This window comes from Balaenoptera musculus, chromosome 18 (genome assembly GCF_009873245.2).
Source record: "Balaenoptera musculus isolate JJ_BM4_2016_0621 chromosome 18, mBalMus1.pri.v3, whole genome shotgun sequence".
In the NCBI taxonomy this organism is placed as follows: domain Eukaryota; kingdom Metazoa; phylum Chordata; class Mammalia; order Artiodactyla; family Balaenopteridae; genus Balaenoptera; species Balaenoptera musculus.
The window spans coordinates 19,330,232-19,358,136 of NC_045802.1; the positions used below are offsets into that span (position 1 = coordinate 19,330,232).

Genomic DNA, 27,905 nt, shown 5'->3' on the forward strand with positions numbered 1-27,905 from the left:
TATGATTCTCTAATGTATATATCAAAATCATATGGTTTGACATGGTGAGCATTATGAATTTAGTCATAATTGACAATAGCAATTTTGAAGTCAGAATAAGATTCTTTTCTCCACCTTGAAAATAATGACTGCCAATTTTTGTATTACACATAAAATAAAGAACTAGGAATATGTATAACTTCAAATGCTTATATTAGAAAAGAAATTAAAAGTTAGGGAAAGAGACACAGAAGAGACCCAAAGAAAGTAAAAGGAAGAAAATAATAAAGACATGAACAGGATTTAATGAAACTGAAAACAAAGATAAAATACATGGTTTGATCAACTAAACTAATAATTGGTTCTTTGAAATAACTAATAAAATTAAACAAAACTCCAGTCAGATTGAGAAAAAGAGAAGAGACAGATAAACAGTATTAGGAACAAAACTGGGGCCACCATTACGAAGATTAGAAAGATAATAGGGGACTGTTGTGAAAAATTTTATGTCAATTCATAGGAAAACTTAGACCAAATGGAAAATTCCTCAAAATATAAATTAACCAAACTCAATAAGAAATAAATAAACCTCAACAGTCCTATAAACTATTAAAGAATTTGGATCAGTAATTAAAAGTCTCCCCACAAAGAAAACATCAAGCACCGCTGGTTTTACCAGTGAATTCCACCAAATATTCAAGGAATAGATAATTCCACTTTTGCTCCAACTCTTCGGAGAATGGAAGAAGTAAAAACATTCTCTATCTCATTTTATGAGGCTAGTACAACACTGATACTAAAAACTGTCACAAAAAGGTAAATTATAGCCCATCCTTGCTCATGAACAGAGATATAAAAATTCTGAACAAGAAATATTAGCAACCCACAACAGCAGTGTTAAAAAGAATACATCATTTACCAAGTTGAGTTTATCCAGGTTGCAAAATTAGTTCAACGTTAGAAAATCTATAATGCAATTCACCTCACTAATAAATCTAAGGTGAAAAATCTTGTCAAAATCGATGCAGAAAAAGTTCTCACTTAAAAACCCATTTGTCATTAAAAAAAAAAGAAAGAAAACTCTTACTAAACCAGGAACAGAAGGGTACTCCAAATTTTATAAATGACATCTACAAATAAACAGAAAAAACACAGCAAACATTATATGTAGTGGTGAAACGTTAAGAGCATTCCCCTTAAAAAATCGGAGATAAGAGAAGGTTGTCCCATTATCCTGCTTTCTATTCAGCATTATACTTAAAGTTCCAGTCTGCTCAATAAGTCTAAGAAAAAAGACTGGAAAGGAAGAAAGAACAAAAATACCACTATTCACAAATGATTTATCTGCTGATAAAGAAAATTCAAAAGGATCTACAGTGAAATTATTAGAATAAGAGAGATCAGCAAGGTTTCTGTACTGTTATGAAATCAATGTGAAAAATAATTATATTTCTATATACCAAGCAAAAAGTTTAAAAGCATAATTTTTAAAATATCATTTACAAAAAAGTAAGACCAGCAGTAAGAACCATTAAAAACCTTGATTCAAAAACTGTAACTTTCTGGAGGTGAAAGCTTGCAAGTCCATAAAAATGGGGGCCATATATATTCTATTCTTTTAGTACTTGAACTAAAGGGCAAGAAAACAGACAGATGGCCAAGATGCTAGGTTTATTTCAAAAGGAAAAGCGGTGTATCCGTAAATAAAAATACAAAACACTGTAGAATATAAGTAGATTTTGTAAAAATATGAAGATAGTCTATTCAATAAAAAGTGAAAAATTAGCTAGCAATTTGAAAAAAAATTATTACACTTTCATAATATATAGAAAATCAATTACTTATGTTAAAAAACAAAATTGAGAAAGTATTAGAAGTATACGAGAATATCTTTATAACTTTCAAAAAAATCTTTTTTCACCTTTATTGAAGTATAATTGACAAAAATCATATATATTTAAGGTGCACAACGTGATGGCTTCATACATTGTGAAATGATCACCACAATCAAGCTACATTAGCATTCATTAACTCACATAGTAACCTTTTTATTTTCTTTTCATCCCTTCACCCCCTTCTTTATAACTTCTTCTTTATTTTTAAATTTTTTCATGTTATTTATTTTTTTATACAGCAGGTTCTTATTAGTCACCAATTTTATACACATCAGTGTATACATGTCAATCCCAATTGCCCATTTCAGCACACCATCATCCCCACACCCCCCCACCTGCGGCTTTCCCCCCTTGGTGTCCATACGTTTCTTCTCTACATCTGTGTCTCAACTTCTACCCTGCAAACCAGTTCATTTGTACCATTTTTCTAGGTTCCACATACATGCGTTAATATACGATATTTGTTTTTCTCTTTCTGACTTACTTCACTCTGTATGACAGTCTCTAGATCCATCCACGTCTCAACAAATGACTCAATTTCGTTCCTTTTTATGGCTGAGTAATATTCCATTGTATATATGGGCCTCATCTTCTTTATCCATTCGTCAGTCGATGGGCATTTAGGTTGCTTCCATGACCTAGCTATTGTAAATAGTGCTGCAGTGAGCATTGGGGTGCATGTGTCTTTTTGAATTATGGTTTTCTCTGGATATATGCCCAGTAGTGGGATTGCTAGATCATATACTAATTCTATTTTTAGTTTTTTAGGGAACCTCCATACTGTTCTCCATAGTGGCTGTATCATTTTACATTCCCACCAACAGTGCAGGAGGATTCCCTTTTCTCCACACCCTCTCCAGCATTTGTTGTTTGTAGATTTTCTAATGATGCCCATTCTAACTGGTGTGAGGTGATACCTCATTGTAGTTTTGATTTGCATTTCTCTAATAATTAGTGATGTTGAGCAGCTTTTCATGTGCTTCTTGGCCATATGTATGTCTTCTTTGGAGAAATGTCTATTTAGGTCTTCTGCCTATTTTAGGATTGGGTTGTTTGTTTCTTTAATATTGAGCTGAATGAGCTGTTTATATATTTTGGAGATTAATCCTTTGTCTGATGATTCGTTTGCAAATATTTTCTCCCATTCTGAGGGTTGTCTTTTCGTCTTGTTTATGGTTTCCTTTGCTGTGCAAAAGCTTTAAAGTTTCATTAGGCCCCATTTGTTTATTTTTGTTTTTATTTCCATTACTCTAGGAGGCGGATCAAAAAAGATCTTGTTGTGATTTATGTCAAAGAGTGTTCTTCCTATGTTTTCCTCTGAGAGTTTTATAGTGTCCGGTCTTACATTTAGGTCTCGAATCCATTTTGAGTCTATTTTTGTGTATGGTGTTAGGGAGTGTTCTAATTTCATTCTTTTACATGTAGCTGTCCAGTTTTCCCAGCACCACTTATTGAAGAGACTGTCTTTTCTCCATTGTATATCCTTGCCTCCTTTGTCATAGATTAGTTGACCATAGATGCATGGGTTTACCTCTGGGCTTTCTATCTTGTTCCATTGATCAATGTTTCTGTTTTTGTGCCAGTACCATATTGTCTTGATTACTGTAGCTTTGTAGTATAATCTGAAGTCAGGGAGTCTGATTCCTCCAGCTCCGTTTTTTTCCCTCAAGACTGCTTTGGCTATTCGAGGTCTTTTGTGTCTCCATACAAATTTTAAGATGATTTGTTCTAGTTCCCTAAAAAATGCCATTGGTAATTTGATAGGGATTGCATTGAATTGGTAGATTGCTTTGGGTAGTATAGTCATTTTCACAATATTGATTCTTCCAATCCAAGAACATGGTATATCTCTCCATCTGTTGGTATCATCTTTAATTTCTTTCATCAGTGCCTTATAGTTTTCTGCATACAGGTCTTTTGTCTCCCTAGATAGGTTTATTCCTAGGTACTTTATTCTTTTTGTTGCAGTGGTAAATGGGAGTGTTTCCTTAATTTGTCTTTCAGATTTTTCATCATTAGTGTATAGGAATGCAAGAGATTTCTGTGCATTAATTTGGTATCCTGCATCTTTACCAAATTCATTGATTAGCTCTAGTAGTTTTCTGGTGGCATCTTTAGGATTCTCTGTGTATAGTATCATGTCATCTGCAAACAGTGACAGTTTTACTTCTTCTTTTCTAATTTGTATTCCTTTTACTTCTTTCTCTTCTCTGATTGCTGTGGCTAGGACTTCCAAAACTATGTTGAATAACAGTGGTGAGAGTGGACATCCTTGTCTTGTTCCTGATCTTAGAGGAAATGCTTTCAGTTTTTCACCATTGAGAATGAAGTTTGCTGTGGGTTTGTCGTATATGGCCTTTATTATGTTGAGGTAGGTTCCCTCTACGCCCACTTTCTGGAGAGTTTTTATCATAAATGGGTGTTGAATTTTGTCAAAAGCCTTTTCTGCATCTATTGAGATGATCATATGGTTTTTATTCATGAATTTGTTAATATGGTGTATCACATTGATTGATTTGCGTATATTGAAGAATCCTTGCATCCCTGGGATAAATCCCACTTGATCATGGTGTATGATCCTTTTAATGTGTTGTTGGATTCTGTTTGCTAGTATTTTGTTGAGGATTTTTGCAACTATATTCATCAGTGATATTGGTCTGTAATTTTCTTTTTTTGTAGTATCTCTGTCTGGTCTTGGTATCAGGGTGATGGTGGCCTCAAAGAATGAGTCTGGGAGTGTTCCTTCCTCTGAAATTTTCTGGAAGAGTTTGAGAAGGATGGGTGTTAGCTCTTCTCTAAATGTTTGATAGAATTCACCTGTGAAGCCATCTGGTCCTGGACTTTTGTTTGTTGGAAGATTTTTAATCACAGTTTCAATTTCATTACTTGTGATTGGTCTGCTCATATTTTCTATTTCTTCCTGGTTCAGTCTTGGAAGGTTATACCTTTGTAAGAATTTGTCCATTTCTTCCAGGTTGTCCATTTTATTGGCATAGAGTTGCTTGTAGTAGTCTCTTAGGACGCTTTGTATTTCTGCAGTGGCTGTTGTAACTTCTCCTTTTTCATTTCTAATTTTATTGATTTGAGTCCTCTCCCTCTTTTTCTTGATGAGTCTGGCTAATAGTTTATCAATTTTGTTTATCTTCTCAAAGAACCAGCTTTTAGTTTTATTGATCTTTGCTACTGTTTTCTTTGTTTCTATTTCATTTATTTCTGCTCTGATCTTTATGATTTCTTTCCTTCTGCTGACTTTGGGTTTTGTTTGTTCTTCTTTCTCTAGTTCCTTTAGGTGTAAGGTTAGATTGTTTATTTGAGATTTTTCTTGTTTCTTTAGGTAGGCTTGTATAGCTATAAACTTCCCTCTTAGAACTGCTTTTGCTGCATCCCATAGGTTTTGGGTCGTCGTGTTTTCATTGTCATTTGTCTCTAGGTATTTTTTGATTTCCTCTTTGATTTCTTCAGTGATCTCTTGGTTATTTAGTAACGTATTGTTTAGCCTCCATGTGTTTGTGTGTTTTACGTTTTATTTCCCTGTAATTCATTTCTAATCTCATAGCGTTGTGGTCAGAAAAGATGCTTGATATGATTTCAATTTTCTTAAATTTACTGAGGCTTGATTTGTGACCCAAGATGTGATCTATCCTGGAGAATGTTCCGTGCGCACTTGAGAAGAAAGTGTAATCTGCTGTTTTTGGATGGAATGTCCTATAAATATCAATTAAATCTATCTGGTCTATTGTGTCATTTAAAGCTTCTGTTTCCTTATTTATTTTCATTTTGGATGATCTGTCCATTGGTGTAAGTGAGGTGTTAAAGTCCCCCACTATTATTGTGTTACTGTCGATTTCCTCTTTTATAGCTGTTAGCAGTTGCCTTATGTATTGAGGTGCTCCTATGTTGGGTGCATATATATTTATAATTGTTATATCTTCTCCGTGGATTGATCCCTTGATCATTATGTAGTGTCCTTCCTTGTCTCTTGCAACATTCTTTATTTTAAAGTCTATTTTATCTGATATGAGTATTGCTACTCCAGCTTTCTTTTGATTTCCGTCTGCATGGAATATCTTTTTCCATCCCCTCACTTTCAGTCTGTATGTGTCCCTAGGTCTGAAGTGGGTCTCTTGTAGACAGCATATAGATGGGTCTTGTTTTTGTATCCATTCAGCAAGCCTGTGTCTTTTGGTTGGAGCATTTAATCCATTCACGTTTAAGGTAATTATCAATATGTATGTTCCTAGTCCCATTTTCTTAATTGTTTTGGGTTTGTTTTTGTAGGTCCTTTTCTTCTCTTGTGTTTCCCACTTAGAGAAGTTCCTTTAGCATTTGTTGTAGAGCTGGTTTGGTGGTGCTGAATTCTCTTAGCTTTTGCTTGTCTGTAAAGCTTTTGATTTCTCCAACGAATCTGAATGAGATCCTTGCCGGGTAGAGTAATCTTGGTTGCAGGTTCTTCCCTTTCATCACTTTAAGTATATCATGCCACTCCCTTCTGGCTTGTAGAGTTTCTGCTGAGAAATCAGCTGTTAACCTTATGGGAGTTCCCTTGTATGTTATTTGTCATTTTTCCCATGCTGCTTTCAGTAAGTTTTCTTTGTCTTTAATTTTTGCCAATTTGATTACTATGTGTCTCAGCATGTTTCTCCTTGGGTTTATCCTGTATGGGACTCGCTGCGCTTCCTGGACTTGGAGGGCTATTTCCTTTCCCATGTTAGGGAAGTTTTTGACTATAATCTCTTCAAATATTTTCTCTGGTCCTTTCTCCCTCTCTTCTCCTTCTGGGACCCCTATAATGCAAATGTTGTTGCATTTAGTGGTGTCCCAGAGGTCTCTTAGGCTGTCTTCATTTCTTTTCATTCTTTTTTCTTTATTCTGTTCCACAGCAGTGAATTCCACCATTCTGTGTTCCAGGTCACTTATCCGTTCTTCTGCCTCAGTTATTCTGCTATTGATTCCTTCTAGTGTAGTTTTCATTTCAGTTATTGTATTTTTCATCTCTGTTTGTTTGTTCTTTAATTCTTCTAGGTCTTTGTTAAACATTTCTTGCATCTTCTCGATCTTTGCCTCCATTCTTTTTCCGAGGTCCTGGATCATCTTCACTATCATTATTCTGAATTCTTTTTCTGGAAGGTTGCCTATCTCCACTTCATTTAGTTGTTTTTCTCGGGTTTTATCTTGTTCCTTCATCTGGTATAATGCCCTCCGCCTTTTCATCTTGTCTGTCTTTCTGTGAATGTGGTTTTTGTTCCACAGGCTGCAGGATTGTAGTTCTTCTTGCTTCTGCTGTCTGCCCGCTGGTGGATGAGTCTATCTAAGAGGCTTGTGTAAGTTTCTATAACTTCTTGAAAGGAAAGGACTTTTTAGGTTTGACCATAACCCAGAAGTCATAAAGGAAAAGATGAAGCAATCTGACTATACAGAACCTGAAAACTTCTGTATAACTAAAACCACAATAAACTAAGTTAAACAAAGTCTTTAAAAAATAAACAATACTGATTTATTCTACAACCACCATAATGTACTAATTCCTATTGTCAAGGCATTCTTTCCTGTATTCATTAGGGGCACTCTGAAGTGCAATCTAAGTAATGGCTTTCATCTGCGTAAAATAATGCTAACAATTAACACCAGCTAATGCATGTATGTCATACTCAATGTTTTACATTTTCTAGTCATTGACAAACTGAGTATCTTTACATATGGGATAAATGGAACAAATTCACATATATTCAGCTGGAGTCGCCTAATCCCACTCGTTTCTCAAACAAAGACATTTCAGGAGACCTTGAGACTCACAAAGATACGCAAGTAAACCTGAGCCTTTAATAGGATTTAGGTATGCTATTAATCAGGTATGTTACTTTCTCTTCAGATATGGTTTAACCCTTAGATGGTTTACCTGGTTATGCTTTAAATTAGCACAATAGGATTATACCAAAGTGAATTCCTCTTCCAAGGATGAAGGTGGCATTTTGTTCACCAACAGTCTTCATGTTTCACTCAAGTATCACTTTTATTACTCCATCTCCCCCAACCCAATTGGTCACAGAGATATATAGATATAGGTTTATGATAATGATTATGCCATGATAATAATAATGAGAAGAAGTATGGTGCAGTGGACAGAAACACAGACTCTGGAGCCACACCACAAGGGTTCAAGTCCTGACCACTTACTGGCCGCATGACCCTGGAGAAAGTTGCTTAACCTTGTTATGATTCACTTTTCTCAACTGTAAAGTGGAGATGCTAATGACAATAATGCCTAGTTATCCATGCATCCATCCACCCATTATTCGTCATATGTCTATTCTGTAACAGGAGCTTTACTAGGAAGTAGGAACATAAAGGTAAACAACCCTCCAGTTGCCAGCTACTGATAGGGTCACTTCAGAAGCATCTGTCCTCTTCCACCTTATTCAACATGTTCATTTGAAATGAACTGTAATCGTCCTCTACCACCAAAAAATTTCCACTCCTCCTCAGTTTTTCCCATATCATTAACACTTCTTATATACAGTTGCCCAAAGCAAAAAAGAATCATGTTTATTATTCTTTGTCTCACTCTCCACTGTCCAATCCATGCAAGTCATATTGGCTCCAACTTCAAAATATACCCCAAGTCTAACTTCTTCTCCAGACGGGACTTTTAGAGAGTTCTTAAAATAAAAGCCCAGTGCCGGCGACTTCCTTAGTGACACAGTGGTTAAGAATCCGCCTGCCAATGCAGGGGACATGGGTTCCATCCCTGGTCTGGGAAGATCCCACATGCTGTGGAGCAACTAAGCCTGTGAGCCACAACTACTGAAGCCCACACGCCTAGAGCCCGTGCTCCACAACAAGAGAAGCCACCGCAATGAGAAGCATGCGCACTGCAACGAAGAGTAGCCCCCCTGCTCACCACAACTAGAGAAAGCCCGCATGCAGCAACAAAGACGCAATGCAGCAAAAAAAAAACAAAAACAAAAAACAAAAACAAAACCCAGTGCCAAGCATATAGTGGACACTCAATAAATATTTCTAGAATGTTATATGACATAACCATACCATAGGTTTAATTAAACACAGCAAAGCACAAAGAAGAAAGTAGATGATAAGATTTGATTTCTAACTGACACTAAATATCAACTGTGGCACCTGGCCTCCAAAATAACCCCTATAATTCCTGCCACTGGGTATTTACACCCTTATACACTGTCTTAGGATTAGTCTGTGTGGTCATTGGCATATAGCAGAAGTGACAGCATGTCAGTTCTGAGATTAGCTTATAAAAAACCTGCAGTTTCCGTCTTAGGCGCGTGCTCGCGTGCTCGCTCTCTCTCTCTCTCTCTCTCTCTCTCTCTCTCTCTCTCTCTCTTTCTCTCGGATCTCTTCTTGCTCTAGGCGAAAGCAGCTGCCTTGGAGTAAGCAACCCTATGGAGAGGTCTATGTGGCAAACAAATGAAGCCTCTGGCCAACAACCAGTGAAGGAATGAGGGCTGCCAACAACCGTGGGAGTGAACTTGGTAGCAGATTCTCGAATTCCAGGAAGGATTTAAGCTGACTGCAGCCTTTGTTGACAACTTGAGGAACTTTCCTGAGAGAACTGGAGCCAAAACCACATAGCTAAACCACTCCCAGATTCCCAACCTTCAGAAATTATGTGCGAAGCAAAACATTAGTTGTTTTACTAAACTGTTAAGGTTTGGGGTAATTTCTTACACAGCAATAGATAACTAATACAGAATCTGATTTTTTTTTTAATCTAAAGAAAGTATTTAATGGACTATTTGACTTCTGAAAATTTATGCATTTATATCTATAGCACTGTTCACATTCAGGACTCAGACAGAAGTTTACTCTTGGTCTCAGGCAAGCTGTCTTATGTCATTACTGATCTACTTAAATTAACTCTCAGCATAATCACTCTCTGGACATTCCACTCTATTTTGCCATTTAATCATGTGAAGGAAACCAGACTCTCTCTGTCAGCAAGTAATATGGATAGAAAAAGTTATAAGTCTACTCTACATGATCTTTCATATTAACATACATCTAAAGCAAATGTGAACTTCTCCAGAGAGTAAAGGACTTAAAGGCTATCAGGTCAAGGTGTTCCTAAAAGAGATTCTGATTATCCAAGTACGTAAGAGTTCTCCAGTGCTAGTAGAAAAATTAACAATAGGGGAAGTGGAAGACAGGAATTGCTATTGTTTTCTGGGTATTTTAAGAAATATTATTGGCCTTACATTACAGGAAATGTTTTTGTACTATCCTAAGCCAAATCATTATAAGACCATTCTACCTTGCAAAAGGAAACTAGAATACAAAACATAAAATTTTGGGCAGGCCTTGACTTTTCTGACAGTTCTTTCCCATTCAACTTCACTACTTCTTTAATATTGATATTTCTCAGGATCCTTTTGCCAATATATATGCTGGCTGAGCCACTATCATGGCTTTAGTTACATCTCTACTTATTCCTAAATCTACCTTTCTGACTAAAACTATTCTTGCAAATTCCAGATCCAGTATTTCCAACTAGATACCTTGGATCTCTACACGTATATGTGGCAAACATCTCAAATATTAACAAGTTCAAACATTAACATGAACTTATTATCCTCATCACCAATCAGCTATGACTCCTTCAATATCCTCTTTGGTTAACTGTTAATCAATCACCTAATCACCCACAGTACAAATCTTAGAATTACCCTCAGTTCCATCCATCACCTAACCTTTTGATTCATGCTTTTACTTTTAACATATTTATGCCTTTATATTTAAAACTGGTTTCTTGTAGATAGCACAGAGTTGGGTCTTCCTTTTTTATCCACTCAGACAATCTCTGCCTTTTAATTGGGGTTTAGGCTATTTAACTTTAATGTAGTTATTGACTTGGTTACTTTAAATCCTACATCTATTTGTTCCATCTGTTCTTTATTCCCTTTTGATGAAGGTGCAAAAGCAAATCAATGGAAAAAGAATGAACCTTGACCTAAATCTCAAACCTTGTACAAAAATAAATTGGAAATGGATCATGGACTTAAATATTAAATGTGAAGCTATAAGACTTTTAAAACATAGGGGAAAATCTTGGGGATCTCGAGTCCTTAGACTTGACACCAAAAGCATGATTCACAAAATAAAAAACTGATAAACAGGAGTTCATCAAAATTTAAAACTTTTGCCATGAGAAAGACATGTGAAAAGGATGAAAAAAGAAGCTAGAGACTAGGAGAAATTATTTACAAGCCACATATCCAACAAAAGACTAGTATCTAGAATATATAAAGAACTCTCAAAACTCAATGGTAAAAAACCCACAAACAATCCAATTAGAAAATGGGCAAAGACATGAAGAGACATTTCACCAGAGAGGAAATACAGATCACAAGTAAACAGAAGAAGATATTCAATACCATTAGCCATCATCCTGATGGGCAATGTAAATTATAACCTCAATGAACTATCCTCACATGATCAGAATGGCTAAAAGAAAAAATAGTGGCAATCCCAAACAATGGCAAGGATGCAGAGAAACTGGATCACCCATATATTGCTGATGGGAATTCAAAATGGTACAACCACTCTGGAAAATATCTGGCAGTCTCACAAAATAAAACACAATAACCACATGACTCTGCAATTGCACTCTTTGGGCACTTATCCCAGAATAATGAAAACTCATGCTTATATAAAACCTGTACACAAATGTTTATGGCAGCTTTACTTGTGATAGTCAAAAATATTCTTCAATATGTGTATGGTTAAAGAAACTGTAGTATATTCGTACTATGAAATATTAGTCAGCAATAAAAAGGTATGAACTATTGATACATGCAGTATCTTAAATCTCCAGAGAATTTGGCTGAGTGAGAAGAAAGATAATCCTATTTGATTTTATTTATATAATATTTTGAAATAACAAAATTTTAGAAATAAAGGGCAGAACAATAGTGGCCAGGGGTTAGGACACGCATAGTGGGGCTGGAGAGATGTGAGTGTATTTCCTTCTATGATGCAACTGTTCAGTATCTTGTCTATGATGGTGGTTATGTGAATCTGAACACTGTCCCCAGGTCAGGCTGCAGGTGTCTCTTAGTTGAGGGCATTATGCTAAGTAAAATAAGTCAGACAAAGATAAATAGAGTTGGCCTTCCATATTGTGGGAGGTGGAACCTATGGATATAAACGGCTGATTGGGCTATGCCATTTTATATAAGGGACTTGAGCATCCACGGATTTTAGTATCTGCAGGGATCCTGGAGCCAATCCCCTGCAGACACCAAGGGACAACCTCACTTATATGTGGGTTAAAAAAAAAGAAAACGAGCTTGTAGACACAGAGAATAGATTGAGGGTTGCCAGAGGCAGGGGGCGGAGGGTGGGCAAAAAGGGTGAAGGGGGTCAAAAAGTACAAACTTCTAGTTATAAAATAAATAAGTCATGGATGTAAGATACAGCACGGTGACTACAGTTAATAACACCGTAGTGCATATCTGAAAGTTGCTGAAAGATTAAAAATGTTCTCATCACAAGAAAAAAAATTATAATTATGTGTGGTGATGAATGTTAATCAGATTTATTGTGGTGACCATTTCACAATATATACAAATACTGAATCATTATGTTGTACACCCAAAACTAATATAATGTTATATGTCAATTGTATCTCAATTTTAAAAGTTTTTTAGGCTGGAAAATTATAAACAGCTGATTTATTACAGTAGTAGAGTTATATTATCTTTTTACTGCTAATTTTATTCTATTTCTCTTATTATTGCTCTTTAAGAGCCTTAATAATATCTCTCCTACAATATAAATAAACAATTTATTCCTAAAAAAAAATTTAAAAAACAAAGCTCATGGACTGATGTCACATGTGCTTAGAAAGTAATGGAGTTGAGTCAGAGAAAACTGGTCATGGTTCCAGGTAGGAGTAGGGCTGGATAATGGTCATATGTCAGAAAATGAGAGTAAGGCCAGGAGTTGGCTCTGTGAAGGACAGACATGGTGACAACAATCTGAAGGTAGACCCAAACTTAGGATACCATGTTATCAAGGAAAAAAGACAAGTGGGATAGAACTACCTTTAAGGTCCTAGATGTCCATTCAACCAGATGTAGGATAGATAATTAACAGAAGTAAAGAAAGCTGACCTAGTTGTGTCTACTTCAAAATAAAACCAAAAAAACCCACAACAAACAAAAAAACAAACATACAACGTAAAAGCTGTGAGTCAAGTTTATTCAGTGTCTTACTGACGACTATAGCCCAGGAGATAACCCCTCAGTTGTGTGAAACTGTTCTGAAGAGGTAAGGGGAGAGGTCAGTATATATGTGATTTTGGCGAAGGTGGTACTTGCAACCAAGCACACATTTTGGTAGAAGGTTGCTGCTAGTCATGAGGAGCACATATCTTAGTTAATGGTTTCAGTGCTTTTCTAAGTATGGAAAGATGCAAGAATCCAGGTTCATAAAAAATTTCCCCTGAAAATATCTAACTATCTGAAGGACTGTTCTGCCAGTTTTCCCAGAGCACAGAGTGCCTCATTCTGCCCTGAACTCCTTTCGGGGGGTGCTAAAGGTCAACAACTACAGTGGCCAAGGACTTAATTCTTGTAGAACCTGGTGGCGAGTGACATTTTTTAACTGGCAGTTGTATCAACAAGTTAATATAGGCTGTCAGATGTCACTGCTATTGGGAAACTGAACTCAGCAGAAGAAAATTCAGTCCCTTGAGGTAATAGGGTACTAGCCAAAACATCAAGAGAAAAAGACAAACCTAATAATTGCACAGGGACACAGAAGTCAGGGTGGGATCTGACTTGAAATGCAGCTATTGACCTGGGGCTCCTTTTAATTTAAGATAGTAAGTTTCCTAGAAGTATTCAGCTTGAAGAACACTGTCAAGTAGCCAAAACCAAACCAAAACAAAACTCCCAGTTTATGATGTGTCATGCAAAACAAAAATCAGAAACCGACATGCAGAATTTTATCAAATTGAAATACTATTTAGAGATTTCCAATTGCCATGAAAATCTTGGGGACATGAACCTGGTGAGTGAAGTGATGGAAGATGAGGCTGGAAATACAGATTGAGGAGAGCCTTTTATAAGACTGTTTAACAGTTAAAGGTTAATTCTCTGAGATACCCACATGATTTATTCCTTCACTTCTTTCAAGTCTTTCTTCAAGTGTCCCCTTATCAACAGGCCCTTCCTAGAACTCCCTATATAGAATACCTCCTTTTTCCCCCTGAATGTATTTTTCTTCAGAGAACTTATCACCATACGGCCAACTGTATAACTGCTTGTTTATTGATTGCCTCTCTCTCCAAAATAAAATATAAGCTCAGGAATTCTGTTTCATTTGCTGCTATACATCTAACACCTAGAAGAGCACTTGGCACACAGCTGGCACTCAGTAAATATTTGCTCTTGAATAAACAAATAAATATCGGCATACCAAAGATAAAGATAACATAAGCAGGAAAAATAACTTAAATGTGCTTATCCTATTTACCTATCCATTTAACCAGGACAACAAGCCAGCAATCTCTTTCTTTTTTTGGTCAGCCTGAAACAGTCCACTTCTGTTTAGCTAAAAACAAGAACAACAAAAGGCTTGGCTTTAAAGGGGGCCCTTTTGTAGAGTCAGTCCTTCCGGGCTTTGTTTGTAACCTTTCTGAGGCAGCACTGGTAACATCTGGCATTGATAGGAAATCCTCAAAATTTCCAAGAGTGTGAAATCAGTTGATTAAAATGAACACACTGGCAAAACCAATAAAAAGAAGTGATCATGGAAAGTTTGTTCTGGGAATGGATTACTAGTGGCTTAGAACCTTACTGATTAATTCTTCCATATGCCTTTGGGTATTAATATCTGTTAAAGAGTCAATCTTCTTCTCTGAATTCTGGCTGGGTTAAAAGCAAAACATCTACAAAAATGCTTAAACTCAGATGTGTTTCTGCTTTTAAATGTATTTGCAATAGTGTTCACGGAACTAGATCTTAAAAATCTGTCACTTGTTAAAAAAAAAAAAAAAGGAAAAAAAGAAATTGAATCAAATGTATATATTCACTCCTCTTCTAGGAATTTAGAGTGAAACTAGTTATGAGGTATCCTTGAGAGAATTGAGGAGACAGTCACTCAAATCATCTTCTGTGTTTAAGGTTGAGAAAGACATGACTATACTAGTGGGACTATACCGACATTATTACCAGGCACAGCTCTAGTCTTTAAGACTTGAAACTGGAAACTTTTATTCAACTTTAAAGGCTAGCCTTCTCTAGACATCATCTGCTCTGAAGACCTTTTAATTGACTTGGTTGACTCTCATCTCCATGCTGTACAAACATATATTGTTAGCTGTACTGCAATTATTTCTTTGTTTTTTAACCCTAACTGACTGCATGAATATGTCTTAAAAGTGAGACATTTTAACTAAGTACTGTGGGAGTACAGAAAAGGAACTGATGAGATTGAAAGGTCTCCACAGAAAAATGGGATAAGATTTTAAGAGGGGCAGATGAAGGAATGGGGAGCAGGAAGAGACAGGAAAAAAGGAGGAAGGGACAACTCAAGTGCTGACAGTGATAAACATGCTTACTCAAGTTTTAAGTCTTAAACCACATTCCTTCTTCTCTTAATTTCCTTTATCTCTTTGCTTGAACCTGCTACAACCATCATTCCCGTGCACTTTTACTTTGCTATAAACCATTATCCATTACCTTTTAAATCTTTCTTCTACTCCTACCGAACCCTACAAGCTGATTCAATGCTTTGAACTTGGGCAGATGACTCATGCTCCAGTAAAGAGTAACATAAAGTGTTAAGTGTTTGCAGTAATGACAGAAAGGTAAATCATTTTCAAACGGTATCAGTATAGTAATACTAAGTTTGTCTAGAATTTAATAAATTTTCCTGTTAGGCTAAAAGATCTTTTTATATAAAATAAACATATTCTATCAAGATAAATTATAAATATTTTCTCAAGCTGAGAAAGTTTTGTTTCTAAATCTAAATAGAAAATTTATCATTAACAGGCTTCAGAAAAATCCAAAATGAGAAAACTGTTTTCACAGGTATAAATTTGGGATGGAAAAAGGCCCTGAAGAAACACTTCTCATCAAGGCAAACATTTGCTGCATTCAAAATGAATAAAATAAATTTAGAATATTTTTCTTACATTTAAAAATTTCACTGTTCCACACTTTCTTTTAAACTTGAACATATTTATTTCACATACTTTCTCATCCAATTTTTTTGCGTATCTCATATTCTCAACGTTATTTTAGGTACAACTCCAATTATAGCCATCAAAACTTTTAATGAGAGAATACTTGAAGTTTTGAACAATTCCTCTTTGATCGATTTTATAGTAAAAGAACATAGTATCTTGTTTGTGTTTTGGAAAAGAAAGGTCTTTTAGAGAAGAATGCTATAGAAATATAAAGGAAGGGCTTTTTTTTAATGTTTAATCTTGACACCATGATAAAATATTAACAAAGTTCTTCTTATACAATGAGACTCCTGGCTTAAGCAAAGAATAATTCTTGTACATATACAAACTGGTTTCAAAACTAGAAATCCTTAAACATAAAGAATGAAAAGTGACTTCTTGATTTGTTATACCTAAGAGTGAAAAAACCCAACCTAAAAGCTTAAGCATTCAAAGAACTGGAATCAGATATACAAACAGGAAAGCACCTTTGAACAGTCCAACTCCCTCACTGTACAGCCAAGAAGCTAGAACCCTACAAAGGTCAAGTGAATGCATATTAAGCTTCTCTGATTCTCTGCTTCTGCTCTTAACACAACACTTTCTTACTTTCCTATTTAAAATAAAAATAGAAGACTTCCCTGGTGGCGCAGTGGTTAAGAATCCGTCTGCCAATGCAGGGGACACAGGTTCAAGCCCTGGTCCGGGAAGATCCCACATGCTACGGAGCAACTAAGCCCGTGCGCCACAACTACTGAGCCTGCACTCTAGAGCCCGTGAGCCACAACTACTGAGCATGCATGCCACAACTACTGAAGCCCGTGTGCCTACAGGCCATGCTCCACAACAAGAGAAGCCACTGCAATGAGAAGCCCGAGCACTGCAACGAAGAGTAACCCCTGCTCGCCGCAACTAGAGAAAGACCACGCGTAGCAACGAAGACCCAACGCAGCCAAATATAAATAAATTAAATAAATAAATTAAAAAGAAAAAGTAAAAAGAAAAGGACAGAATAACCAAATAAATAAATTAATTAATAAATACACATTAACATTTAATTGCCTACATACACACATCTTAACTTCATTTATAAAGAATCTGCATTAGCAACTAATAGTTTGAGATTCCTTTTAAGCTATCCATAGAAAAAAACTTTCAAAATGTTTCAGATTTCCAGATACCTCAGTGGAATAGCCTACAGGATTTGCTAATCCTTCATTTCTTTAGACTGTGGTTTCTTACCTGTTCTTAGTCATAATCTTGTTTGAGAATCTAATCAAAGCCATAAGACCTGGCCCCAGGAGAATGTATACAACAGGGGTTTCAGCAATTTTAAGGTCATCAGGTGAGATCCTTTGCACTATATTGTCAAATTTGCTTCAGCATAAACCAAACTACCACATATATTTGGACTATTTTAATCTTCCAACAAATAATACATTTTCCCAGAACCACAATTTGACATTGGGTGCTTTTCCTAAATTGAGGGCCAACAAGAAATGGCACACGTTCTACCAGTAGAACACAATCTGCTGTGGTTCATGTGTAAAGATTCACAATATATTTCTGAGATAAAGCAAAGCAAAGTTTTTCCCTTGACACCCTGGAACATTTTCTTTCATTAAATGAAAACTACATAATCTACTATATTTTCCTTTTCTGCCTTGTGTCAAATGCAGCAGCTCCCCTCAGCCTAGATTTTTCTGCCCTTCTCACACTGCTCCTCCCACCCTTCTCTTTCCCATGTTGTACTGCCTTTTATTCTTTTACTAATGTGTTAATGAATTTGTGTTTTAAGATTTTTATTTATTGCTTTTTGCAAACATTTATTACATTCAAAATGAATAAGTTTTAGGATAATGGATATGACTAATATTTAGAGTAATTTTCCTCACATTTCTCACATTTAAAAACTTTAACTGTTCCACACTGACTTTCTTTTTAAACTTCTTAAATGTAGGTATAATTTCTATAAAATAAAAATCTTAAATATTTAGTTCCATCAGTTTGGATAGTTTTAAAATTATAATCTGCTTTAAATCCTTTTTGGAAGCAAGAAAGGTATAAATCAATAAATAGTTGATTCATTCATGACTTGATCTGTGTCTGTCTGGCAGGGGAAACTGGTGGGACTAGAAGTAAGACAAGATAAGACACCATAACAACTATATAGATAAGAGCGACAGGGTTAGTCTAAAAAGATAGCAGAGAGAATAAAAAAGGGACAAGATAAAACTGGTATTACTATCAAGGCTAGAAATAACCAATATGAAAAAGAATAGAAAGGAAGAATGGCTGAGGAGCCCACTTTACACATTATTTGTTTATAACGGGTGTTCAGCAAAGCCTATTTTGTTTTGTTTTGTTTTTTTTGGATGCAAAATTGCCCATGTTTTATTTTTATTTTTTTAACATCTTTATTGGAATATAATTGCTTTACAATGGTGTGTTAGTTTCTGCTTTATATCCAAGTGAATCAGCCATACGTATACATATATCCCCATATCCCCTCCCTCTTGCGTCTCTTTCCCACCCCTCTAGGTGGTCACAAAGCACCGAGCTGATCTCCCTGTGCTATGCGGCTGTTTCCCACTAGCTATCTATTTTACATTTGGTAGTGTATATATGTCCATACCACTCTCTCACTTTGTCCCAGCTTACCCTTCCCACTCCCCATGTCCTCAAGTCCATTCTCTACGTCTGCATCTTTATTCCTGTCCTGCCCCTAGGTTCTTCAGAACCACTTTTTTTTTTTTTTAGATTCCATATATATGTGTTAGCATACAGTATATGTGTTTCTCTTTCTGACTTACTTCACTCTGTATGGCAAACCAAAGCCTATTTTCAATCAGGTATGAAAAAGTCAGATTTCTTGCCTTCTCAAAGCCACAGTTGTAGCAGAACTTTAGATAAGAACTCAGAAGTTACTCAAATCCTTAAACTTATAATAGTTAACAGTTTTTTTTACACACAAAATTTTTTACACACAAAAATTAGTTATACAACCAAAACACAACTATACCATTACTATAGTGATGAATAAAACATGTACTTTACAGGCTAGCTGGTTATTGACCTGGCTTCTTGATGTAATAAAAATCTGCAAAGTGATGAGTTATATAATGAGACTCATTAAATTTCAAATCAGCTGTAGTTATTTCACCCCCTAAAAAAACTCATTCAAGAAACCAACTGATTCCCAGACTTAACTTTTAGAAGTATACAAATCTCACACTAAACTGGTTTGGCCTCTATCAAATACAAAAGCAACTATTAAATATCCTTGAGTCCTTGGATTCATTTAACTCCCTTTTGTAAGCAGTTATTCTACGATTCTCAAATCTTAACCTAAGGAATTTTAAAGGTATCTAATTTCACTTTGGCTCCGTAATTAGAAGTCAAATTAAATGTCTTGAAAAATCTAGCATTCAGGGCTTCCCTGGTGGCGCAGTGGTTGAGAGTCTGCCTGCCAGTGCAGGGGACACAGGTTCGAGCCCTCGTCTGGGAAGATCCCACATGCCACGGAGCAACTAGGCCCATGAGCCACAATTGCTGAGCCTGCGCGTCTGGAGCCTGTGCTCCGCAACAAGAGAGGCCACAATAGTGAGAGGCCCGCGCACCGCGATGAAGAGCGGCCCCCGCTCGCCGCAACTGGAGAAAGCCCTAGCACAGAAACGAAGACCCAACACAGCAATCAATCAATCAATCAATCAATCAATCAATAAAATCTAGCATTCAATGATCTTCTTCCTGTTAAAACAGATAGCCCTTCTGCTATTGCTCTTCCTCAGTAGAAACAACTCTCAATAAAATTCCAGTTTATCAGTATAATTCATGCCTCAGCAAACATGTGAGTATCCACTAAGGGTCAAGCATTGTGTAAAACTGGAAATACAAACATATACTAATATACTGATAATAACAAAAAGTTTAATTCAATGAACAGTGATCTATCTATTTTTAAGCACCAGTAACTCAAACATGAAAAAACTACAGATGAACAGTTAAGTGAGTATTAAGTCAAGTGAATGACATCATCAATATGTGGAAGAATATTCCAATGTAGAATTAGTACGTTTTATGGGACAATGCCATATTCAAAATGAAGGTAAAAGTAAACAAAGTCAAGGCATATAACTGCTTAAATTTCATTATTTAATGATGACTAGAGAAGAGATTATCAATCTGAAAGTCGATTACTGAGAAACTATAACAGAAATTTTTCTCCGTGAGAACACAAGCTCATTAACTACTCTCATCATTACTGTTCACGCTAGGTTTCCACCTGTCTTCTTATATCAACACACACTACCTCTTTTCCATACCAACGTGATACAAAGAAATTCAGCCCTTTAAGGTTTTAAGTTTACTGGTTGTAAGTAATACTCATATTTTTTTGTGTCACTTGATTATAGGTAAATTTCCTAGTCAAAACAACAAAAATAGATTATAATTCAGGGGGGATTCATCAACAAACAACAAAAGTTGCTAAGCATGAGAGTGAAGCCCAAATTAAAAAGGTACAAAATCAGCACAAAACACGTTACTGAAAAATATTAGTTTTAAATTAGCTAAGTAATTTATGAAAGAAAAATAAATTGCTCTTAAATTCTCAAATTCCTTAATTGATATCCGAAAGTAAGGGCTTCAGCCCAAATGAAACCAAACTAGAAAATAATAACAGTAAACCACAACTGGATATAGCCTTTTCTGAAAAATGGTAATTTAAAACAAAAGAAACATGTATGTGTCCACAGGTTGTGACATCCTCAATTCCTGAGGAAATAACATCTACATTCAACTACCCCTTTCCCACACATACTTTCTTCTGATTTCTTTGGGCTTTAAAAAATGAGTATACTTTAAATATATAGAAAGAAACCACTCACATGAGCTTTTAAATGAAAACAAAATCTGACCCATATTCCAATACATAGTTAATGTCATATTAAGAGGGGTAAAGGGAGGGCTGGAGGGAATTAAAATTCCAAACCTAAAACTTAGCCAAGTAGTATAACTTTTATTTTCCAAAATTTATTTCAATGAATTTAGGGAAAAAATTTTTTTGTTTAAAAAGACACAATTTTGTTCTGTAAGATTAATACCACACCAAACACAAACATTTTAAAATTTATTCTTTGATCCGCCTGCCAATGCAGGAGACATGGGTTCAAGCCCTGGTCCGGGAAGATCCCACATGCCGCGGAGCAACTAAGCCCACGCGCCACAACCACTGAGTCTGTGCTCTAGAGCCCGCGAGCCACAACTACTGAGCCCATGCGCCACAACTACTGAAGCCCGCATGCCTAGAGCCTGTGCTCCACAACAAGAGAAGCCACCGCAATGAGAAGCATGCGCACCATGATGAAGAGTAGCCCCCAACTCGCCGCAACTAGAGAAAGCCCGCGCACAGCAATGAAGACCCAACGCAGCCAAAAATAAATAAATAAATAAATTTATAAAAAAATAAAATAAAATTTATTCTTTGGTGGAAGTGATTTTAAAAATTGGAAGTGCTATAAAATATTAATTTAATTTTATAGGAAAGAGGTAAGAATGTGAGAAAATTGTTTATCTAAAAGTAAAGAGATCCAGGATTGGAGCCACTCACAATGATGGGAATTAAATTAAATCTTGAGGAGCAATTATGGAAAACAGAAGCCAAGAGTGGCAAAACTTGGTCTCTCAACTGAAATCCTTTTTATAACTAAAGATTCAATTTCTCTCTTTTACAGTCAGTAAACAGATTTTTTAAATGTCATATTAAGATATCACTAACAGGGGCTTCCCTGGTGGCGCAGTGGTTGAGAGTCTGCCTGCCGATGCGGGGGACGCGGGTTCGAGCCCTGGTCTGGGAAGATCCCACATGCCGCGGAGCAACTGGGCCCGTGAGCCACAACTGCTGAGCCTGCGCGTCTGGAGCCTGTGCTCCGCAACCAGAGAGGCCGCGATAGTGAGAGGCCCGCGCACCGCGATGAAGAGTGGCCCCCGCTCGCCGCAGCTAGAGAGAGCCCTCGCACAGAAACGAAGACCCAACACAGCCATAAATAAATAAATAAATAAATAAAATTTAAAAAAAAAAAAAAAAAAAAAAAAAAAGATATCACTAACAATTTCAGTTTATAAATACACATACACATTTTAGTTCCAAAAAAAAGTCATATCCCAAACACAAAAGCAATCACATACTGATTTTTGTCCTCTCTCAATTACTACTACCAAAAAGAAAGAAAGAATAAAAAGAAAAAAAAAAAAGAAAAGAAAGAAAACTCCCTGAGAGGTGGCCAACATTCCAGAGGCATTTCTGCATAAAAAGAGGTAATGGGCAGACTGCTCAGCTAAACAGTCAGTGGCCCTTTGCAAGCCTCCTAGGTGTATTCCCAGCAGACACGTTATCAGATTAAAGGAACTGCAAACAAACTGGGCTGAAACCTTTCTTTGTCCAAGTCCAGCCTCTTCTTCCTGTGATGTCATATTACAAATCTAGCACGGCTTTCTTTTTCTCTTCAGAGAAAGCCCATCTCACAATACAGCTGGTAACCGAGGAAAAGGCCTCGATTCAGCAAGAGCTAACACGCTTAGGAATTTATTTCGGAACCTTTGAAAGACTCCTCTGCTTACCACCATCTGGGATCCACTGCAGGAATACGGAAGAGGAAAACTTCATTTAGAAGGAGCAAGAAGTAAACGAGACCGAACTGGGAATGTTTAAGTCTCTGAAACTTTGCGTTGAAAAGCAAAATAAGATTGCTAACTTTAGCTTAAACATTCTGGAGCATAAAGAAACTTTCATTTTGGAATATTCATCTTAACAACTGAAACAGAAGTTTACCAGACGAGTAGTTTTCTTCCATCTCAGAACACAGCTTTTATTTAAAATTTATAATCCAATGGGTTGGCTTCACTGACTGCGTTTTTTAAACGTAGCCCTGGAATCACGGATTTTCTGGAGATTTGAAAATGAAAATATTTTCTTATTGAAGAACCAAGTGGAAACTTTACAGCAACAAATTTCATGTCTCTTTTGGAGGAAAAAGAAATATCTATAAAATCACGCAAAGATCCAAAGGATTTGCAAATACATTGGAGGTTATAAAGGGGTCACAATCTGAATACCAAAGGAGACTGCAGCTGACCAAAGGACTTCAACACTGTAAACTGGACGTGCCTTTATAATGGTAAGCAATAACAGCTCCCACTGCGTCTATGATGACTCCTTTAAGTACACTTTGTACGGGTGCATGTTTAGTATGGTGTTTGTGCTTGGGTTAATATCCAACTGTGTTGCCATATACATTTTCATCTGCACTCTCAAAGTGCGAAATGAAACAACAACATATATGATTAACTTGGCAATGTCAGACTTGCTTTTCGTTTTTACTTTACCCTTCAGGATATTTTACTTTGCAACACGGAATTGGCCATTTGGAGATTTACTTTGTAAAATTTCAGTGATGCTGTTTTATACCAACATGTACGGAAGCATTCTGTTCTTAACCTGTATTAGTGCCGACCGATTTCTGGCAATCGTCTACCCGTTTAAGTCAAAGACTCTAAGAACCAAACGAAATGCAAAAATCGTTTGCATTGCTGTATGGTTAACTGTGATGGGAGGAAGTGCACCAGCAGTTTTTTTTCAGTCTACCCACTCTCAGGGTAACAATACCTCAGAAGCCTGCTTTGAAAATTTCCCAGAAGCCACATGGAAAACATATCTCTCAAGGATTGTAATTTTCATCGAAATAGTGGGATTTTTTATTCCTCTAATTTTAAACGTAACTTGTTCTAGTATGGTGCTAAGAACTTTAAATAAACCTCTTACATTAAGTAGAAGCAAAATAAACAAAACTAAGGTTTTAAGAATGATTTTTGTACATTTGGTCATATTCTGTTTCTGTTTCGTGCCTTACAACATCAACCTTATTTTATATTCTCTTATGAGAACACAGACGTTTGTTAATTGCTCAGCAGCAACAGCGGTAAGGACCATGTACCCAATCACTCTCTGCATTGCTGTTTTAAACTGTTGCTTTGACCCTATAGTTTACTACTTCACGTCAGACACGATTCAGAACTCAATAAAAATGAAAAACTGGTCTACCAGGAGAAGCGACTCCAGATTCTCTGAAGTTCAAGGCACAGAGAACTTTATTCAACATAACCTACAGACCTTAAAAAATAAGATATTTGACAACGAATCTACAATATAAGCTGCCTTAAATAAAACCACCGGGACTTCACTGGGACAGAACCTCCAAGTTCCTTCAACTGTGAAAAGTGTTTTCTTGGACAACTATTTCTCCACCTCTGAAAGAAAATAAACATGTGGACATTTTAAAGTTTTTAGTTTTAAAAAAATGTATTCGATGTGTTAAGCATTAAAATGTATTCTACTCTTGTATATACTCCATTTTATGTTTCTGAGCCATTTTGACTTATACCTTCCTCTTCATTAAAAAAAAAAAAAAAAATCCCTAAAGTTGTTCAAACTCTAAAAGTAACTATGATGTAAGTCATGTGGTGACCATCTGTATGGTCTTTGAATGTCTTAGTAATTTTATACTGGAAAATTAACAAATATTAAAAGTTTCATTTAAGTGTTTAATACTTTTATTCAGTATATATCTAATTTTGATTTCAATCTGAATTGAATCTACTAATCATGTTTCTTAAACTATAACAACATAAATGAGAAAGAGTAATTTGAAATATTCAATAAGCGTTTTTACAGTATTTTTCAAAAAACAGTAAAGAATGTAGTGCCCTGTAGAATGACATACTGACACTATTTGAGGCTCTCAAGCAGTCACACTTAGAGATAATATTTAGGATTTTGTCTTTGTATGCAATTCGTAAAAAGCAGATGCTATCCACACAGTATAGTATGTTTTAAAATTACTCTTTTGATCCATTTCCTGCATTTAACAGCAGCCAATTTAAAAATGATATATGCCACAAAAACTGAGAAGGAGGAAACTAACAAAATGTTATTTTGCTAAGTAAATTAAAAAAAAAAAACTATTACAGGTACACTTTAAAGGTATATTTATGTCACAATAAATAACTTGTATTTTAAGTATTTTAGATCAGAGAAGCAACCTAGATAGTGAGCTATAATACTTGGCACTTAGAAAGTGATCAGTATATATCTTTTGACCACTGAAGCCACTGAATATATTATTTCAAGTAGGCAAAATGTTACTGTATGTCAAAATAATCTATGAAGTAAGGACATAGTTCCTTCCATAAAAAGAAGCAAAACTGCAGGGCCAAATAACTAAGTACAATTACATTTTCACTTCACTAAACATAAAAAAGGTATTGCTTTGAGCTATAATTTAGATATAAAGCGCCAATTACACTGAAACTTTTTCATTTTCCAACACATTTTTTCCAAATTCAAGCAGTTTTCCAAAGTTAGCTAAAAAAATATTCTTTTTACTTGAGAAGAAAGACATAATTAAATTTAGCATTCAACATATCTGATTTTTACATTTTCAATCTTTCAAGTCCTGAATACAACTTTGGACAAACACTCTTTGTTTTAAAGATTTAAATTTGATTTTTGCTGTTCTCTGGATTTGAGCTGCAATGACTTCAAATAAATTATAGTAAGTAAGTAAGCTAAATAAGCAAACCTGTTTTCAAAAAAATAACAGTGGGGAATTTTCTTTAGAGAGCTATAACTTCCTTTAGATAAACCTAAAGCAAAATAAATCCTTAAAAAAAAAAAAAAACTAGTGAAGAAATTAGGCATAGTTCTTTATATCCCAAGAGAAGTATATATGTTGTAAACATGTTTTCTTCAATTGATGCTGAAGTGCCTTTATTTGATATTCTTCAGAAAAAACAAATACATTAAGCACTCTAAACATATATTTTTGAGTTGGAAAGCAACTAACAACTTAACGATACGGAAGAAAGGGGCAGTGAGTTTGTAACAGATTTCTCAGAACTTTCCTCGGCTTAAATATCTGTAAGCAAGATCTCAAAGCATGGATGCTATTTTTAAAATACAAGCAAAATAGTCATCAGATAGTTGTTATTACTGTGCTCACTGGAGAAATTTTTGTTGCCCGCTTGTCAACAGGAAGATGAGTCAAAAGTTTTATAAGATTCTTCACAAAGTAATACATAACAGATAAATATTAGTTTTCTCATCCAGAACTTTAAATCCTGGGTAAATCTTAACTACAGGGACAGAAAGGGTACTAACGTTATTTTCCTCTGTTAGCACTGCACTTTAAAGTAAATTATACATTTAGAAGGTTTTCTCTTTCCCCTTTACCCAGAAAACCTGTATTTATGGAACTCTGAGAATTCACTTTTTGTTTCCTTAGAGTGACAATACAACCCCCCTCCCCCCTGCAGACACTGTGCCCACTGTTTTTAACATCTTTATAAAAGAGTAGATGATTTATCTAATCTTCCTTTCCATATTAACTTCCCTCAAAGGAAAAGAAGTAAGACGGAAAAAGTTTCGAGGTGTGGAAAACAGCTTTCCAGCATCCTAATGATTGGTTCTGAACTTAGAAATGATCTTTTCTAAGAAAATATCAACCAAGTAGCTAGTTTACCAAAACAATGTATGAAAATATATGTATTATATCCATACATTAAAAGGAACTTAAGACTCTACTTTATCAAGGAGTTTTGTCTTCATATTCTACATTTGAAATACCGAAAGTAAATTTGAGGTATAAATCTTAATTATAGAATTGGTATTTAAAGAATCAGTCACTCATTTGAGGAACATAAAATAGAAAATTGAACATCAGCAAATTTCATATACCCAACTGAGAAACATTTAATTTATGACTGGTATGCAGCTAGCAAGAATCTGAAGCAACTGCAATTTTGGACCTCTGATGAATGAGGTACCTGGTCTTTTGTCAATGTATTAAGTTACTATCGCCTTGCAGAATCTTAACTATCTCCCAACACCCAAACTTTTTAATGCCTGCATGCCAAATCCAACCGCAGATGTCACAAATGAGGGAAGATGTGACCTGGGTGCTCTTAGTTGTGAATGAACTTTTATATATAAGATTTTATAAATAGTGCTTCCTAGTGGATGAATCTTAAGATAATCCTAAGGGAAATTGTTTTTAAAAAGCTCTTTTGAGCTATCCTGAAAACCAAATCATCCATTTATAACATGATTTCTAAGAAATAAATTCCAAATTAAAAAGAACAAATGGACAAATTTCAGGACACAGAATATATTTAAATCAACCAGATTATTTAATGATCAACAATATTTCTTAAACAGCAGCATTTTCCAGAGATCAACATATACACTGTCCTAAAAATCACTAATTCTCAAATTTCTATTTTATCTCTTTCTTCATCTTTTTTTCTTGATGTCTGCTACCCATTTTTTGACAGTCAATATTATAAAAGTACAAAGAATATCAATTAAACAGGGCAACAGACAGGGATAATTAAAGAGTATGAAATTAACTCCAGGCAAACTTTTTTAGCAAGTCTTTCCCCTTCCTCCATCTCTCAAAGAGATTTATTCCAGGGATTTCCCTGGTGGCGCAGTGGTTAAGAATCCATCTGCCAATGCAGGGGACACGGGTTCGAGCCCTGACCCAGGAAGATCCCACATGCCGCAGAGCAACTAAGCCCGTGCACCACAACTACTGAGCCTGCGCTCTAGAGCCCGCGAGAAACAACTACTGAGACCATGAGCCACAACTACTGAAGCCCATGCGCCTAGAGTCCGTGCTCTGCAACGAGAAGCCACTGCAATGAGAAGCCCACGCACCGCAACGAAGAGTAGCCCCTACTCACCACAACTAGAGAAAGCCTGCGGGCAG

The 27,905-nt window shown here is 35.8% G+C and overlaps 2 protein-coding genes across 3 annotated transcripts in view; one reads left to right on the forward strand and one right to left on the reverse strand.

Annotated features, from left to right (window-relative positions):
• RB1 (RB transcriptional corepressor 1) overlaps positions 1–27,905 on the reverse strand; it is a 130,245-nt gene that overhangs the window by 20,969 nt on the left and 81,371 nt on the right. The gene's annotated exons all lie outside the window — the stretch shown is intronic.
• Positions 22,729–24,588, forward strand: LPAR6 (lysophosphatidic acid receptor 6). Its single transcript, XM_036831933.1, has one exon. It carries the CDS (start codon positions 23,256–23,258, stop codon positions 24,288–24,290), a length of 1,035 nt encoding a protein of 344 aa, XP_036687828.1. The 5' UTR covers positions 22,729–23,255; the 3' UTR covers positions 24,291–24,588.